This window comes from Ceratotherium simum, chromosome 34, assembly GCF_057802395.1.
Source record: "Ceratotherium simum simum isolate JZ-2026a chromosome 34, ASM5780239v1, whole genome shotgun sequence".
Lineage (NCBI taxonomy): Eukaryota > Metazoa > Chordata > Mammalia > Perissodactyla > Rhinocerotidae > Ceratotherium > Ceratotherium simum.
Window position 1 is genome coordinate 12915670 of NC_141933.1, and position 15065 is coordinate 12930734.

The 15065-nt window shown below is 40.9% G+C and overlaps 1 protein-coding gene across 1 annotated transcript; it reads right to left on the bottom strand.

The window, feature by feature from the left end:
• Positions 1-352: 352 nt before the first annotated feature.
• MS4A1 (membrane spanning 4-domains A1) lies at positions 353-14568 on the bottom strand. Its single transcript, XM_004437431.3, has 7 exons — positions 14392-14568; positions 7292-7466; positions 6713-6832; positions 5132-5188; positions 3327-3563; positions 2459-2560; positions 353-1572 (listed from the first exon to the last, which is right to left on the bottom strand). Exons 2-7 carry the CDS (start codon positions 7448-7450, stop codon positions 1354-1356), a joined length of 894 nt encoding a protein of 297 aa, XP_004437488.1. The 5' UTR covers positions 7451-7466; positions 14392-14568; the 3' UTR covers positions 353-1353.
• Between the last annotated feature and the right edge of the window lie 497 nt (positions 14569-15065).

Consider the following 15065-nt stretch of genomic DNA (forward strand, 5'->3'; position numbering starts at 1 on the left):
AGAAAAGGCTCAAATGTGGTTGATGGATTAGAGTGACATCTTCCTAGGTTAACAGGAATCGAGAAGCAGAGTAGCTATTGCCTGAAATTTGGCATTGTAACTAATTATGTTATTTTCAAGCATGATCTTCGTTCTGAGAATGTCTGTGGCACTTGGTGTCTGTATTACATAGGCTAACAGCTAATTATATATTAATGATGTAAGTAGTTTTCCAAATGTTGTGAATGTCTAACCTGATTTCTGACTCTTTTGTGTCTCTCTCAACACCTGTTTCTTGCTGGTCAGAGAACAGGCGCTCAATAGAACCTGTTGACTTGGCTCTAGTAGTTTATGTAGGCAATTTGGATAGGCAATTTGATTATTTCAAACATTACTGATTTTAAAACAGTAAGAAGATCTAGGTATGAAATAAGGCTCTCAAAATTACTAGCTGTGACCATTGACAAATTACCTTTATTTATTTACAAGTTACTTAGACTCTGAATCATTTGTAAAAGAGGGATAGGGATTTTTTTCCTGATCATGGAAGATCAAATGCAATTATTTGATAAAATACTTTGTGAACTGGAAAATATTCTATAAATACAAATGTTGATTATCATTTGAGATTTAGGTACTCATTACGGCATTTTTCTTTCATTCTTTATTCTTTTGCCTAAAGGCTAAAAGTAGGTAGACTTAAGAGCCTAGAGCAGGAGTTAGGGAAGTTAAGACAGATAGAGACATGTCCATGGATAAGCTGTGCTGTTTGTACAAAGAAAGGGTTGAGTATTGGCCACTTAGAGCTTCCCTGATGGGATGTGGAGGCTCTAAGAATATGCCGTGGTGTCAGCCCCATAGAAAGACAGATGGAATAGGTTCTTTATTGCACCTCATTATTATTATTATTTACTTTCCTTAAAACAATGGTGCAAAAGGGACTCCACCAAAAATGTAGATGTGGAAGGAATTACAGATAGTTTAGGGATGGCGTGGAGCAGTCATTTATCTTTTTCAAAAGGTGCAGTCTCCCTGTTGCAGAGGGAAGAAATGAAAAAAACTACTACTATTGCTATTACTACAAAGCCTTCTCCAAGGAAAAGGCTAGTGAGAAATCACATTCTGCAGCATTTCTTCTGCTTTTGTTTAACGTAAGAAAGGTGCTGCAAACAAGAAACATGAGGACAAAATCTGCTGCAGTGGCTGTATTCTCTGAACAAGGGAGAGGGAGCTGTGGCAAGCCCATGCAAAGATCAGAGAGAGAGGTGGAGAATACATGCAGAGTGCCTCAAGAAAGGGGGGTAGATATGTCTCTTGGAAGCTATGAACACTAATGCTTAAAAAAAAAAGGAAGCAGAAAACAGAAAAACTAGTTTAAGGGATGCTATCATTTTCTATTGGTGAGGATTCCTGATCTTGGGGAGGTTCTGGAAAGTTTACTTCTGCTGCTTCTTCTTCTTCCTCTTGGACCGGAATAATTTCAATGTCTTCTTCATTCTTTGGTTGGGAAGATACTTCAGTCATCTCAACCACTTCTTCTTTTATTTCTATTGCCGGTTCCTTTTTTTCTTCAGCTGACAGGAGAACTACATTCTAGAACACAAAATTAAACAAACTTTTCTCGACCTTCACCATTGGCACATTTCTCAACAATCTCTACAAATATTTATCAAATATCTCCTAGTTTTTATGCTACTTATGTTATTTCCTATATGCCTCCAAATACCAGGATTGATTTCCCAAGTGCTCAAATCCTTATCAAATCACTTATCAGAACTCATCTTCAAGGCCAGCAGATATTTGCCACTTTGCCTGGAATGATCATGCGGTACTTGGGAAAGAACACTGCAGTAATAGAGGAATTTAGATTCTAGTTTTGATTTGCCTTTATTGGATATAATTGGGAAAGTAATTTTCCCTCTAATCCTATTTTCCTCATCTGCAAAATGAAGGAATTAGTGATGATATCTAAATTTTATTCTGAATCTAACATTCTGTGGTTCTGAAGCAGTTGGTAATAGCTCTAGCACTGGGATATTCATATCTCCCAATTGTGGAGCCTCTGTGAGCCTATTGTTTTGGAAGAGAGATTAGATGGAAAGTTAGCGGGGAAGGGAATACTGAGAAATGAGATGGAAGAATGAGATGGAGTGGCTTTAATCAGCCTTCAGCCATCCTGCTTTTACACATTGAGTACGGTATGAAATCAAGATAGATGCCTGAAGGCAAGCAGAACTCAACGTTAGTAAGAGGGTGCACATATTATAGAACTGTATCCTCTCTCTAACTTTTAGAGTTATTTCAAATTTCAAGACATTTTCCCCCATTATTGATGTTTTCTGCTTTCTAGAAATATGCTAACAAGATTTTTCATGAAGCTCCCAGTTTCAAAGTCTCATCAGATTACATTCTCTATAAATGATCCTTTGTAGACATGATTTTCCTAGAGGGAGGTGTGGAGAAAGTGGCTACTACTTACAGCTTTGGGTCTGGAGCACAGTTTTTTCCATTCATTCTCAACAACGCCAGCTGTCACAAGTTTCTGGAAGAAGGCGAAGATCAGCATCACTGCAAAAATGCCCTGAAGAACAACAGAAAAATGAGGGTGAAAATGTAAGAATGGCTTAGAGAATATGGTTGGTGCTCAGTAAATGACTGTTGGCTAAAATTAAACGATTGAAAGGTCAATTCTTCCAGTGAGTAATGTCTAACTGTAAGAACTACTGGTATGTTTATAACCCAAACCCTTAGCACACCTCCTGGCACACAACAGTAATTAATGCTTGTTGCTAATAGAAAGTAAGACAGTAATAAATAGTTGAAGAATCAATTCTACGTAGGAAAAAATAGTTACTGAGTCCCACATTAAGTTGCATCCAGCTTTGGGTGGTGTGCTGTCACAACCAAGGAAACCTCTCCACACTTGGGAGACACATTTTTTTCCCTTAAACTCTACACTAAAAACTCCTTGAGGCAAAAGACGTTCATAACAACTTAGGTATTTCTTCAAAGTTCATCTTAATAATAATAATAAATATTAATACCATTAATAATAATAATAATAAACATTAAAGCAAACACTTATATAGCACTTTCTCTGTACCAAACACTGTTCTAAGTGCTTTGCATATATTAACTCATTTATCCCTCAAAACAGCCCTACGAGATAGGTACTGTTACCTTCCCCATTTTACGGTTGAAGAAATTGAGGCATAGTGAGGTTAAAAGTCTTGCCCAAAGCCACATAAGCAATAAGTAGCAGACACAGACAGTCTAGATCCAGAGTTGATGTTCATAATAAAAATGCCGTACTTCCTCCCTGAAAAGAAACCCAATTTCCCACTTACCAAGAACACAGATCGTATGCTGTCACAATATTGATTAGATAGAGAGTTTTTCTCAGAGGGGTTTACTGGTTCACAGTTGTGTATGTTCATATATGGCGTGGGAACTTTAATAAGATTCAGACTCTCCATTTTAAAAAAATGGGAAACTGTAATATTAAATATGTCCATGATCAATAAAATTATTCCAGAAATGGCAGCAAAGAGGCTCAGTGAGTTCATTATCATTTTTGCTTTGACCTGAAATGGAGACATAAAGATTTATTAATTGGGTTTGATTTACATTTGAAGAATATAAGCTAGGAAGGGATTTCAGACCCCATTCCCCTGATTCACAAAGGTCCTACACCTACACCATACTAAAATTCTTCTCTCAGTTATTTTTAGTCTCTTTGTTACTATAAAGTAAAAACCTTCATCTCTCATTCCTGTTTCTTTCTCGGGCATCCCCATCTCCTTTTATACTATCACGTCCAGTTAGTTCATCAAGAAAAAATTCTAGGAGTGATCCTTAATTCTATATCTTGTATCCTCGCTCTTCTTTTCACTGCCACTGCCACCATCCTAGTAGGCATTCAATAAATATTAGTTGAGTAAATGAAGATAAATAGTATTCAGATATCTGTCTGCATAAGAAGTTAGAGAGAAGATAGAGAAGGAGGTTCTTCCACCGCAATGAAGCAGGATGGTATTGTGTATATAGGAAGGGAAAGAGCAGATAGAAACCTCTAGGTCTGTGCCATCAAGTGGAAACAGCAGCAAGAACAACACCACCACCTGTTGACATAGGTTGCAGTCAGCCCCAGTCAACCATCTTTCAAAATACAATTAGGGGTGTTGTCTCTGGGTAGCATAGGTAAGAGGATGTCACTGTGAATGTTCTACCTTGCAGGGATGATAAAAGATAGAAACAGGAAAATATGTGTGACAAGTATCATAATGGTATGGGATTATTGATGATTATTTTAGGACAAACATATATTTCATCCCTGGCTATATGACCTATAAATGGCAAGTCAGTAGGACTAGCTGCATTTGGAGAATAAAACAACTTGATCTTCGTAAACAGTTTTTGTTCCTCCCAAACCGAGCTTGTCAGACCACCTCTAGAGAGGAGCCATCTCAATCCACTCAGTCCCCTCGCTTCCTTTGGAAGTGACTCAAATTAGTAATAGCTTAGTAAGTATAAAAAAGTTGGAGGAGGAAACTTGCTGGTAAGCTCTTGATCTGTACAGAATTGGGAGCTCTTCCTGGGTGTAAATGCATCCCTAGGGGTTGTATGAACAAGACCCCTCTGTAGCTCTGTATAGCCTCTGCAGCACTTCCATATACATTACTCTATTTCATCCTCTCGAACATTTCAAATGATAGAAAGGACTGCTATCTCCATTTTATAGGTGAAAACGCAGAGGTATATGGAGATAAACTGACTTGCTCAAGGTTATAGCTCAAGGTCAACTAGGACTTGAGTCAATCATGGCCTTGATTCGACAGTTTTCCTAAATGGTGGTCTGAGAGAAATGACACAGTTTTCAAAGAGATCTATTAGTCTCACGCAACGTTTAACATTCATAAGACCAGAAGCATGCTCTTCATCGATCTGCCTTTAATTCTGTTTCCATGGACATATTTCAGATAGTTTTTCATGAATAAAATCACAACAGCATTATAGAGGATCTTTTGCTTTTTAGGGTTTAGAGAGAACTCAATGCTACTGTGATTCCAAAGGTCTTTAAGGGACCTTGTTTTTAACTGAAAAAATAGATATTTCTCTGATGCATGGGAAAGAAGAACATACGATTACTTGCCAAACTGTTCCTGGGGTTTTTCTCTGCTGCTGCCAGGAGCGATCCAGAAATGATGAACTGTAAAAAGAGAGGTGGTGGGTGGGGAAGGGCATGGGAGAGATGGAAGAAGCAGCAGAGAGGGAGGGAGGGAGAGAAGGAGATCACTTTTTAACATTGAGAACTGGTTGTAAAAAAGCTATCCATACTTTCAGCCGCTTTCACTAAACTATCCAACCATTTTTATCAGATTCAGTCATTTTTCAGCAGTCACGTTTCCCCTTTATTCAGACTCAACTACGTTCAATCCATGCCTTTTATTCAACCAATTGGGGACCTGTGGCTAGGAATATAATAAGACCAAAGAGGCAGAACTCAGATTTCCATGTCAGTTAATACTCACACTGTGAATTTACAAGTTTTATTTTTAGTTCCTCTTTTTTTTTTTTTTCAATTTGTGGAATTGCTCTTAGGAGTTCACAGTGATTTAAATGGCTTTGATGTCAATGCAGAGTGAGTTGATGTAGAAGGAAATACTTGGCTTGAATGTCATAGGCACTGCATTAAAATGTTGGCTGCTACAGGAAGTGATGATGATTATTTCTCATCTTCCTTTCCTACTGTTCAAGCTGTAAACTGGGGGAAACTCTTATTCTAATCTCTCTCTCCTTGTTTTGAAAATTTCAGTCCTGGGCTCGTCTTTGTGTTAGCAACTATGAAAGTGTAATGGTGATATAAACATCACTGCCCCATACCACACCCAGACAGGGTCACAAGCTTGGAAATATGTACACAAAACAGCCATCAGAAGTGCTGCTCTATTGATAAGTGAAAGGAGATTTATTTGGGATGGGACTAATTTCACCATGTATGATAGTAACTAAATAGAATTGTAGGGAAGAAGGACCAGGTGGGAGGAAGTGGGATGCTCCTGCTCCCTCTTGCTTTCTGATACACCATGCTATACAGTCCAGATGTCTTGTGCCCTCCCCCACCCCACACACACACAGATTGTCTTTGGAGAGATACTGCTTTGAACAACCTTTCTTCCCCGTGTAGATCCATGTAGGGCATCTTTTTCTGAATTCACATGAAGCTTGACCACTGACTCTCAACCATGGGATTCACGCTCAATTTAGTCAACCTCTCTTTCCACTAAATTACTTTAACCTGATAACCTATTTCCTACCCATATACTTTCCTCAACACATAAATAATCTGGTATATTCCTGTGGAGCAGTTTTTTTTTTTTTTTTTGGGAGGAAGATCAGCCCTGAGCTAACATCCATGCTAATCCTCCTCTTTTTGCTGAGGAAGACTGGCTCTGAGCTAACATCTATTGCCAATCCTCCTCCTTTTTTTTTTCCCCAAAGCCCCATTAGATAGTTGTACGTCACAGTTGCACATCCTTCTAGTTGCTGTATGTGGGACGCGGCCTCAGCATGGCCGGAGAAGTGGTGCGTCGGTGCGCGCCCGGATCCGAACCCAGGCTGCCAGTAGCTGAGCGCACGCACTTAACTGCTAAGCCACGGGGCTGGCCCCCTGTGGAGCTATTTAACATTTTTGTCTGCATCACTCCCCAAAGGACTGTTAGTTTTTACTTACCATAATGCCGCCCCAGAGAGGGTACCACACAGTTATACAAATGGGTGCATGGACCTTCAAGTGGGTCATCAGCAGGCCGCCTAGGGCAATGTGGAAGAGCCCATTCATAATCTGGACAGCCTGGGGAGAGAACAGGGGCACTGAACTGAAAATCATCACTGATGGATGAACTGAAATCGTCAAGTCAGAAAGCAAAGGTAAGGCTGGAAGCCCTGACTCCTGACCTGGGCTGTGTAAAATACCCAAAGGAAGTGGTGGAGGTACCAGGACCTTCGTCTTGTTCAGATCCATTTTCCCCACCACCTGGGGCATTTCCAAGGCAGATATACCTGGGATGCTGGCAATGAACTGGCAGGAGAGAGCCCTAAATATGCAAACCTCAAAATCAAAAGGGGGCAGAAGATCACCTTGATAACTTCTCTGATACATCCTGATTCAGCCCACTGTGTCAGCCATAAAGGACACCTCAGGTTGGATCAAATACCGCCAGGTTGGATTGAATTCTGTACCTCACCTACAGCATCTGCTTGTGTAGGCCAGAGACTCCCTAGGATATGGAATGAAGGACAGCTGACTCACCCCCAAAGCCTTAGATTCCCTCATGAAGAAGCTTTGCGTCGGGCCCACCACAGAAGGCATCCTCCTAGGAAGTCCTTTTTGAGTAGGATGCATGGCAACAGGGCCTTTCACAGTCTCTGCTGGGAAAGCTCCACTCATTGAATTTCTGGGTGTTGTCATTTCTCTCTCAAAACTCCTAAAAATAAAACAAATGATAAAATGAGGAAAGAAAGAACAGGATTTTCAGCAGTCTTTTATCTTGTGCCATGCATCTGAATACTTTTCTCTGTATTCTCTCCATGGCTGTCATTGAGGGTAGACATGGCCTCTTCCTAGTGGTTTTGGCTCTGAGGCCATGCCTACTGCCACGTTCTGAGACCAGATCCAGAGGGGGCATCTCAGGCAAGAACATATAGGCCCAGGGGTCCTTGCTGGTATTCTTGATGGCCATGTTTGGAGAATACTTTATCTTTGTAGAGAGCACCATGCTCATGTATCTGCATGTCCTATTTGTCTCTCATCCCTAGATGCTTTTCTTATGCTTTAATACTGGAAAATGTATTTTGTATTGACTTGTCCTTGTCTCTTTGCTTATCTGCTTTTGTCCATTGTGATGGGCCAGAGGCCCATGACAGATTATGGTAAAGATTGTCCTTGGCATTAGGAGAGGCTGATTCTAGTCTTTCCTCTACCTCTAACTCTGTGACCTTGAATAAATCCCTTCAAGGAGCCTCTCTAAGGTTGTGTGTAAGACCATGGCCTCCTGAGTCCGATTGCCTACGTTTATATCATGATTCTTCTATTTGCTGTGAAACTTCAGGCAAGTTCTTTAAATTCTCTGGGCCTCAAGTTCTTCAGCTGTAAAATGGGAACAATAATATTTCTTGTCTCGTAGGGTTGCTGTAAGACTTAAATGGGTTGATGGTCTGTGCCTGGCTGGTGTCTTTTCATTCAGGTGTAGCTCAGATGTCAGCTCCTCATAGAAGCCTTCCCTGAACCCTCAATCCACAGTGCATCCTCTAAGTTACTCTCTCTCACAACACCCCATTTTATTTGCCTGATGGCACTTATCACTGTGGGCAATTACCTTGATTATTTGCCTGCTGGTTTGTTGTCTCTTTGCCCACCAGAACATAAATCCCATCAAAGCAGAGACCTGTTCTCTCTTGTTCAGAGTCTAAAATTATGCCTGGATTTAGTAGTTTCTTAATAAATGTTAATGAAGAAATAAATGTATGTAAATTAGCACCCATATCTGAATAATTATTACCTGTTTTTGTTGCTATTCTTTTTTTAATCATAGTTCTTTGTTCTTTTTTTTTAATTAAGGCTACATTGGTTTATAACATTATATAAATTTTAGGTGTACATCCTTATATTTTGACTTCGGTGTAGACTGCATCATGTTCACCACCAAAAGCCTAGTTTCCATCCATCACCGTACACGTGTGCCCCTTTACCCCTTTCACCTACCTACCCCTCACACCCCTTCCCCTCTGGTAACCACCAATCTGTTCTCTGTATTCATGTGTTTGTTTGTTGTTGTTGTTTTATCTTCCACATGAGTGAAATCATACAGTATTTGTCATTCTCCATATGACTTATTTTGCTTAGCATAATACCCCCAAGGTCCATTCATGTTGTCACAGATGGCAAGATTTCATCTTTTTTTATAGCTAAGTAGTATTCCATTGTGTATATACACCACATATTCTTTATCCATTCATCCATCAATGGGCGCTTATGTCGTTTCTAGGTCCTGGCTGTTGTAAATAATGCTGCAGTGAACATAGGGGTACACATATCTTTTTGAATTAGTGTTTTCACGTTCTTTAGATAAATACCCAGAAGTGGAATAGCTGGATCATATGGTAGTTCTATTTTTAATTTTTTTTGAGGAATCACCATACTGTTTGTTGCTATTCTCATTCTTAGTATTATTACCTGTATGAACGTTAGTTTCTGTTTTTTTCCATCTGAAAAATGAGAACAATACCCCTTTCACAGATATGCTGTGAGAAATAAGTTAACATGTGAAAGTGCCTAGTACATAGGAAGAAAGTAGTAAATGCTGTTTGTTCTTAGAATTCATGATTTATTAATTTCTGCAGTTAGACAGTGATTATTACCAAGGTCCTTTCCAGCTCTAACATTTTAAGACTGTTCAACCTTCTTCATCTCGTGCTTCCTTTTGGTATTCATTTGTTCATGTCAATTACTTCCATGAATTCTATTGGGTCTTTCCTGGGCCCTGGAAATCTCTCTGTAGGGACACATCTTTGATCTTGTCTTTATTGACTTCAAGTCATTCATATAAGGGGATTTGGAGACCAGGACTGTCTGTCCAGCTCACTTATCTTACTGAAGTCACACAGACCTGAGCACTTGCAAGTATGCTATAAGACAGGTGTCTGGGAGTCTCCCAGGCCTCACATTTGTACCCACTTGGTAGTTACAAAGAGATTTCACATCTGGCATATCATTTGAGCCTCGTAGAGTAGACAAGGGATGAATTGTTGGCCCTATTTTGTAGAAAAGGTAACAAGGGCACAGAAAAGTTAGGTAACTTCTTCAAAGTTACATGACTATTAGAGATTTAAGATGAGGATTTGGTCCTATACAGCGAGGTATCCATAGTATCAGGCTGCTTTGTCCCCAGTGGGGAATAGGAATTCAGCCTTTCACTTATGAACCTCTTCCTACTCCTTCAAATAGATGTGCTATATTCAGTTGCAAACAGAAGGTCTGTCTGGGCCACAGGCTGAAGGGAAGAGAGGAAGCTTTCACTGGGTGCTTCACAATTGATTTTGCCCCAGCTCTAGATTATCAGGTGTCATGTGGTCTCGGGGATCTGCTTTGCACCACAGACCACCCCACAAGACCCCCAACAAAATGGAATATATATATATATATATATATATATAATATATATATATATATATATATATATAGTGTGTGTGTGTGTGAGGATCAGCCCTGTGCTAACATCTGCCAATCCTCCTCTTTTTTTGCAGAGGAAGACTGGCCTTGGGCTAACATCCGTGCCCATCTTCCTCCACTTTACATGGGACGCCGCCACAGCATGGCTTTCTAAGCGGTGCGTCGGTGCACGCCCGGGATCCGAACCGGCGAACCCCGGGCCGCCGCAGCAGAGCGCGTGCACCTAACGGCTTGCGTCACCGGGCCGGGCCGGCCCCCAAAAAGGAATATATTAATACTGCCCACTAAGGAGTTTACAAATGGATTCTGGTCACCAGGCAGGATTTTTGGAGCTAGTCAGAACCTCAGAAACCATTGTGTTCATCTGATAAATGAGGAAACTGCGGCCCAGGGATGGGACATGCCTTGTTAAAGCCCTCGCACTTCGTGACAGAGCCAAACCAGAAGGCAGTCACCAGGGCTCTAAGGCTGGTGCTCTTTCTGCTGCACCACAGGCTAGACCAGCTGAGTATAGGTGTTACTGAGCACCTACTATGGGCCAGGGATATTGTGTATCTAGTTCCAACTCTTCCCACAGCTTCCTCATTAAGTAGGCATTTTGTTGTTTGTAAAGATGTGGATATGGAGGTTCAGAGAGGTTAATTAACTTTCCCATGGTAAGTGTGGAATGACACTGCTCTCCAAAGGGCTCATTTTAGTGAGGGCACTCACTAAAGAGTAAAGGTCGTCAATAATCTGGTCAGAAGGAGATGTTTGGACTACCGTTGTTTTAATTTCTCCCTCATCAACTGCTTAAGGCTGTGTCTGTATTATTGATGAGATAAACCTTTTAATAAGCAGGTTCTACTGAGGCTGTGTCTGTAATGACTAATGGCAGTAATGACCATTGGGGGGAAATATTTTACTTCTCTAGTAACATGATGCCTCATTTTGGAAACTATATTTCTACAAAGCCTTCAACAAATATTACTGTAAAGTAGTTCTTTTTAAACAGAAACATACCTGTTTCTATATGCTACTTGCATTTTTTATGGAAGTAGTGTGTCTAAAATATTTTTTTTAATGCTAGGGCATTGTAGACTGACTGGGTAATGAAAAATTTCATTCTACGGGAATATATAAAACTAGACCACATACTCCTAAGTATAGGATAGATTCCTGCATCTTTGCCTATCATTAAAAATTAAAAAAGAATGTTCACATTGACTTAGTGTCCAACACACAATTATGCTCAAAGACTTGTTGGTACATTAGTAGGCGTACTGACCATATTGGGCAAAATGTGATAGTAATAGGATTTTATTTCCACTAAGCTATATTGAAATCAGGACTCAGTTTATCAGACACTGCTCCATTTAATTACAGCAACTTCTGCAAATCTTTTTTGTTTTTTTAAAAGGCACCACAGTTTCTGTGTCCATCCCCTGAAGAAGAGCTCACACCTTTTATGGGTTTTGGTTTGAGTAATGATTTTTAGGTCCAATAATTCCATCATTTGCTGAGAAGTTCGACGCTACTTAGCTTTTGTTACCTCAGCTTCCTCCTTTCCCACTCAAAATAGTTTTGCATTTTTATCTTTTCGGGCCCCTTGCACATTTATCTCGGAGGGAGAATGTTCTTACTTCCTTTCCCTCTGCCTATGCTCCTTAGCCCATCTCTTTCCTCTAAGACCTCAGTCCTTCAAAGAAATTGAAGGACTTGCATCTTCAGTCTCTCACTTTTATTTATGGCAGTGTGGAGCAGAAGGGGCTGGTCCCAGCTCTGTTGCTTGCTCCTTTTGTGATCTCTCTATTCAAAGTATTGTTTTGAGAACATGAGATAATTTGCAATGTATAAAGTACTAAACACTCAAAGAACAATTGTTATTACTGGACCTTTTTTTATGATTAAAACGTGCTGCAATGTCCCCAATCCCAAAGCCCCTTCCAGTCTAGCAGCGTCCCCGGCCACTGCCCAGTCTCTCCTCTCCTTTAGCCACAGCTTCTTAAAAGCTGATCAAATACTACTCAGCCATAAAAAAGAGACAAAATCATCCCATTTGCAACAACATGGATGGACCTTGAAGTATGATGCTAAGCAAAATAAGCCAGACAGAGAAGGACAAATACTGCACGATTTCACTCACATGTGGAAGATAAACACATGGATAAAGAGAACAGATTAGTGGTTACCAGAGGGGAAGGTGGCTGGGGGTGGTGGGCAAAAGGGGTCACGGGGCACATATGTATGGTGATGGATAAAAATTAGACCACTGGTGGTGAATACGATGAAGTCTGTACAGAAATTGATAAATAATAATGTACACCCGAAATTACACAATGTTATAAACTTATGATTTCAATAAAATAATTTTAAAAAATTAAAAAAAAAAAAAGCTGATTGATCTTTCCACTCTCCTCTTCCACGTCCTCACCACCCGCTCACTCCTCAATGCTTCAACTGTTCTGCCAGAGCCACTCAACTGAAACTGCTCTCTTTAAGGACTGTACAGCAAAGTCAGTGCCTTTCCTCAGGCCTCATCCCTCAGATTGCTTTATTTCTGTTTCCCCTCTCACCCAGGCTGAAAAAGTTGGAACTGTATTTCACTCCAGTTCCTTTATCTCCTACATTCAGTCAATGGCGAAGTCATGTCGTTTCTTCCTTGTAATATATCTTGTCTTGCATATGGACCTTTTTTCTACTTTCAGTGTCACCCGATGAGTTTGACTCTCATTTCCTCTCCTGGTTTAAGCACAAAAATCTTGCTTTTCTGCCTTCAGTCTTTCTCTTTTCTAATCCATCCTCCACAAGGCTGCTAGATCAGACTCCCTAAATCACTGCTTAAGTCGTGCTCCTCGTGAGGTTCAACTTTCTCTGATCCGTCCTTGCCTTTTGGAGAAGCCCTTCACCTGGCTCCTCCCGCCCTTCACAGTTCAGCTCCACATAACTTCGGAAGCTCACGTCCAACTGTTCCCCACCGGAGCCCCTGGTCTGGACGTGCCTCCCGCTTTCTTCTCTAAATCCTCTCCACTTTGAAAGGCTCTTCCTCCCACCTCTTGACTTTCAGATTCCCCATAAGACATTCACATCACCTGAGGCTGTTCTTGCTCTCCTCACCTGATGGCAGGACTTCTTCAAAGCCCACAGCTCTTTGCATTCCTTACTTGTCACCAGCTGTTTTCTTTCTACGTCATATTGTAACTTCTCTAATGGGGTGTAAATTCCTTAAGGGAATGTTTTACTAGGATTACATAGGGAACCTATGTTCTCCATCCTTTGAGCTCAAAAAACGTTAAATGGAATATTAAACTGAACTGCTGTCTCAGGGCAGGTTTACAAATGCTCGGGATGTCAGACCAAAAGGTGACAATTTTATCTCACCCGATGACCACTGAGATCAAGCCATTTTACAGGAAACAAGGAAAGCGAATCACATTATATACAGGTGTCAGGAAACAATTAGGACAGGGTTAAAATTCACCTTTGTTTCCTTTTATTAGAGCTTCCTCATCTCCAGTGCCCACTCTCACTCTAGGCTTCTGTGATAGATTTGAGGCAGGATATTGTGCTCAATTTGGTGTCCACTAGTACCCTCCAGAAAATGTTAGCAGCCTGTGAGGGTTAACAACATCTGGGAGGATTTATGTTTAGCGGGAAATCTTCGGAGACAAAAGCATTTAAAACAAGAGGAATGGAGTTATTTTCATTATAGCCATGACTGATTAGTTATTTGGTACCAGGCGGTTCTAAGAGCTTGGGGATTATAGCTCATTTAACCTTCATAATGCAATGGGTATTATCACTATACCCGTTTTATAGATGAGGAAACTGAGGAACATAGAGGTTTAGTGACTTGCCGAAGTTTATATGGCTTGTAAGCTTGTAAGCCATATAACCTCAAAGTCAGGTTTGAGCCCAGCAGGTTAGTAACCATGCTTTAATCTACATGCTGCAATCTGCTACTTTTGTGGAATGACTCACAGTTGATTGGCCAGGGTCATTCTTGAGAGAGAGAGTGGTTAAGGAAGTGGGTGAGCAGCAAGCCTTGGTATCAGCCCTTCTCAAATCATAACACTCTCAGAAAACCTGACCAGGGAAGTCCTGGAATTAAAGTCAAGGAACTCCAGTCTCCAAAGCCATCCTATGCCTTATCCACCCATCACTCCTTGTAGTCATTTAAACAAAGCAAACTGATTCCTTACCTGAGTCTCCAAGGCCTTGGGGCTCAAGGGCTGATTTGGATGCCTGCTGCTGTGTTCAGTTCTGCTGCTTCTTTCTCAAGTACACAGCGGGTGAGTGAGATGGGCCGGGCCTGGGATCTCTGATAGCTACCAGGTGACAGGAAATCAGTGGCTTCTGCTACCTTGGGCTTCGCCCCAATTACTTTGGTTTATTACACACTCACCAGAGCCGAAGGATATACAAAAAAGTTTCTGCTTTACCAGGAGGTTTCACTTCTTGAAAAAGACCCCAGGGGACTGCCTGGCATACTTCACATTACCTTAATTAGAAGAACTTTGCAGCCCCCACCCTGTAAGCAGGTGTGGATGGTGAGTCCCCAAGGGCAAGCAGGGCTCTAGAAATTCTCCCAAGATGGGCTGTTAGGACTTTACCTTTTTACTTCACTTTTAGGAGAGAGTAGGTGGGAAGGAGGCATCCATGCAGAGAGATTGAAGAATCATTAAGCCCATCCACTTGGGAGTGTTGTACATAGTCTCCAGATATTATCCTCATTTGTGCACACTATGGTTCTAGTGGGACCGTGTATGTTTTGTGTCAGATTTAGTAGAAATGACCTAAAAATGTACTTTAGTGCTGTAGAACACACACCCCGAGGCTTGAGGTCTTCAAGAGTTCCATATTTTGGGATATAAAT

Coding starts and splice junctions, on each gene's coding strand:
- MS4A1 (XM_004437431.3), bottom strand. CDS start 7,450: ATGACAACACCCAGAAATTCAATGAGTGGAGCTTTCCCAGCAGAGACT. Junction 6,833..7,291: donor GGGAATCTAAGGCTTTGGGG/GTGAGTCAGCTG, acceptor TTCTCTCCCCAG/GCTGTCCAGATTATGAATGG. Junction 1,573..2,458: donor TGTGCTCCAGACCCAAAGCT/GTAAGTAGTAGC, acceptor TTTGTGTTCTAG/AATGTAGTTCTCCTGTCAGC.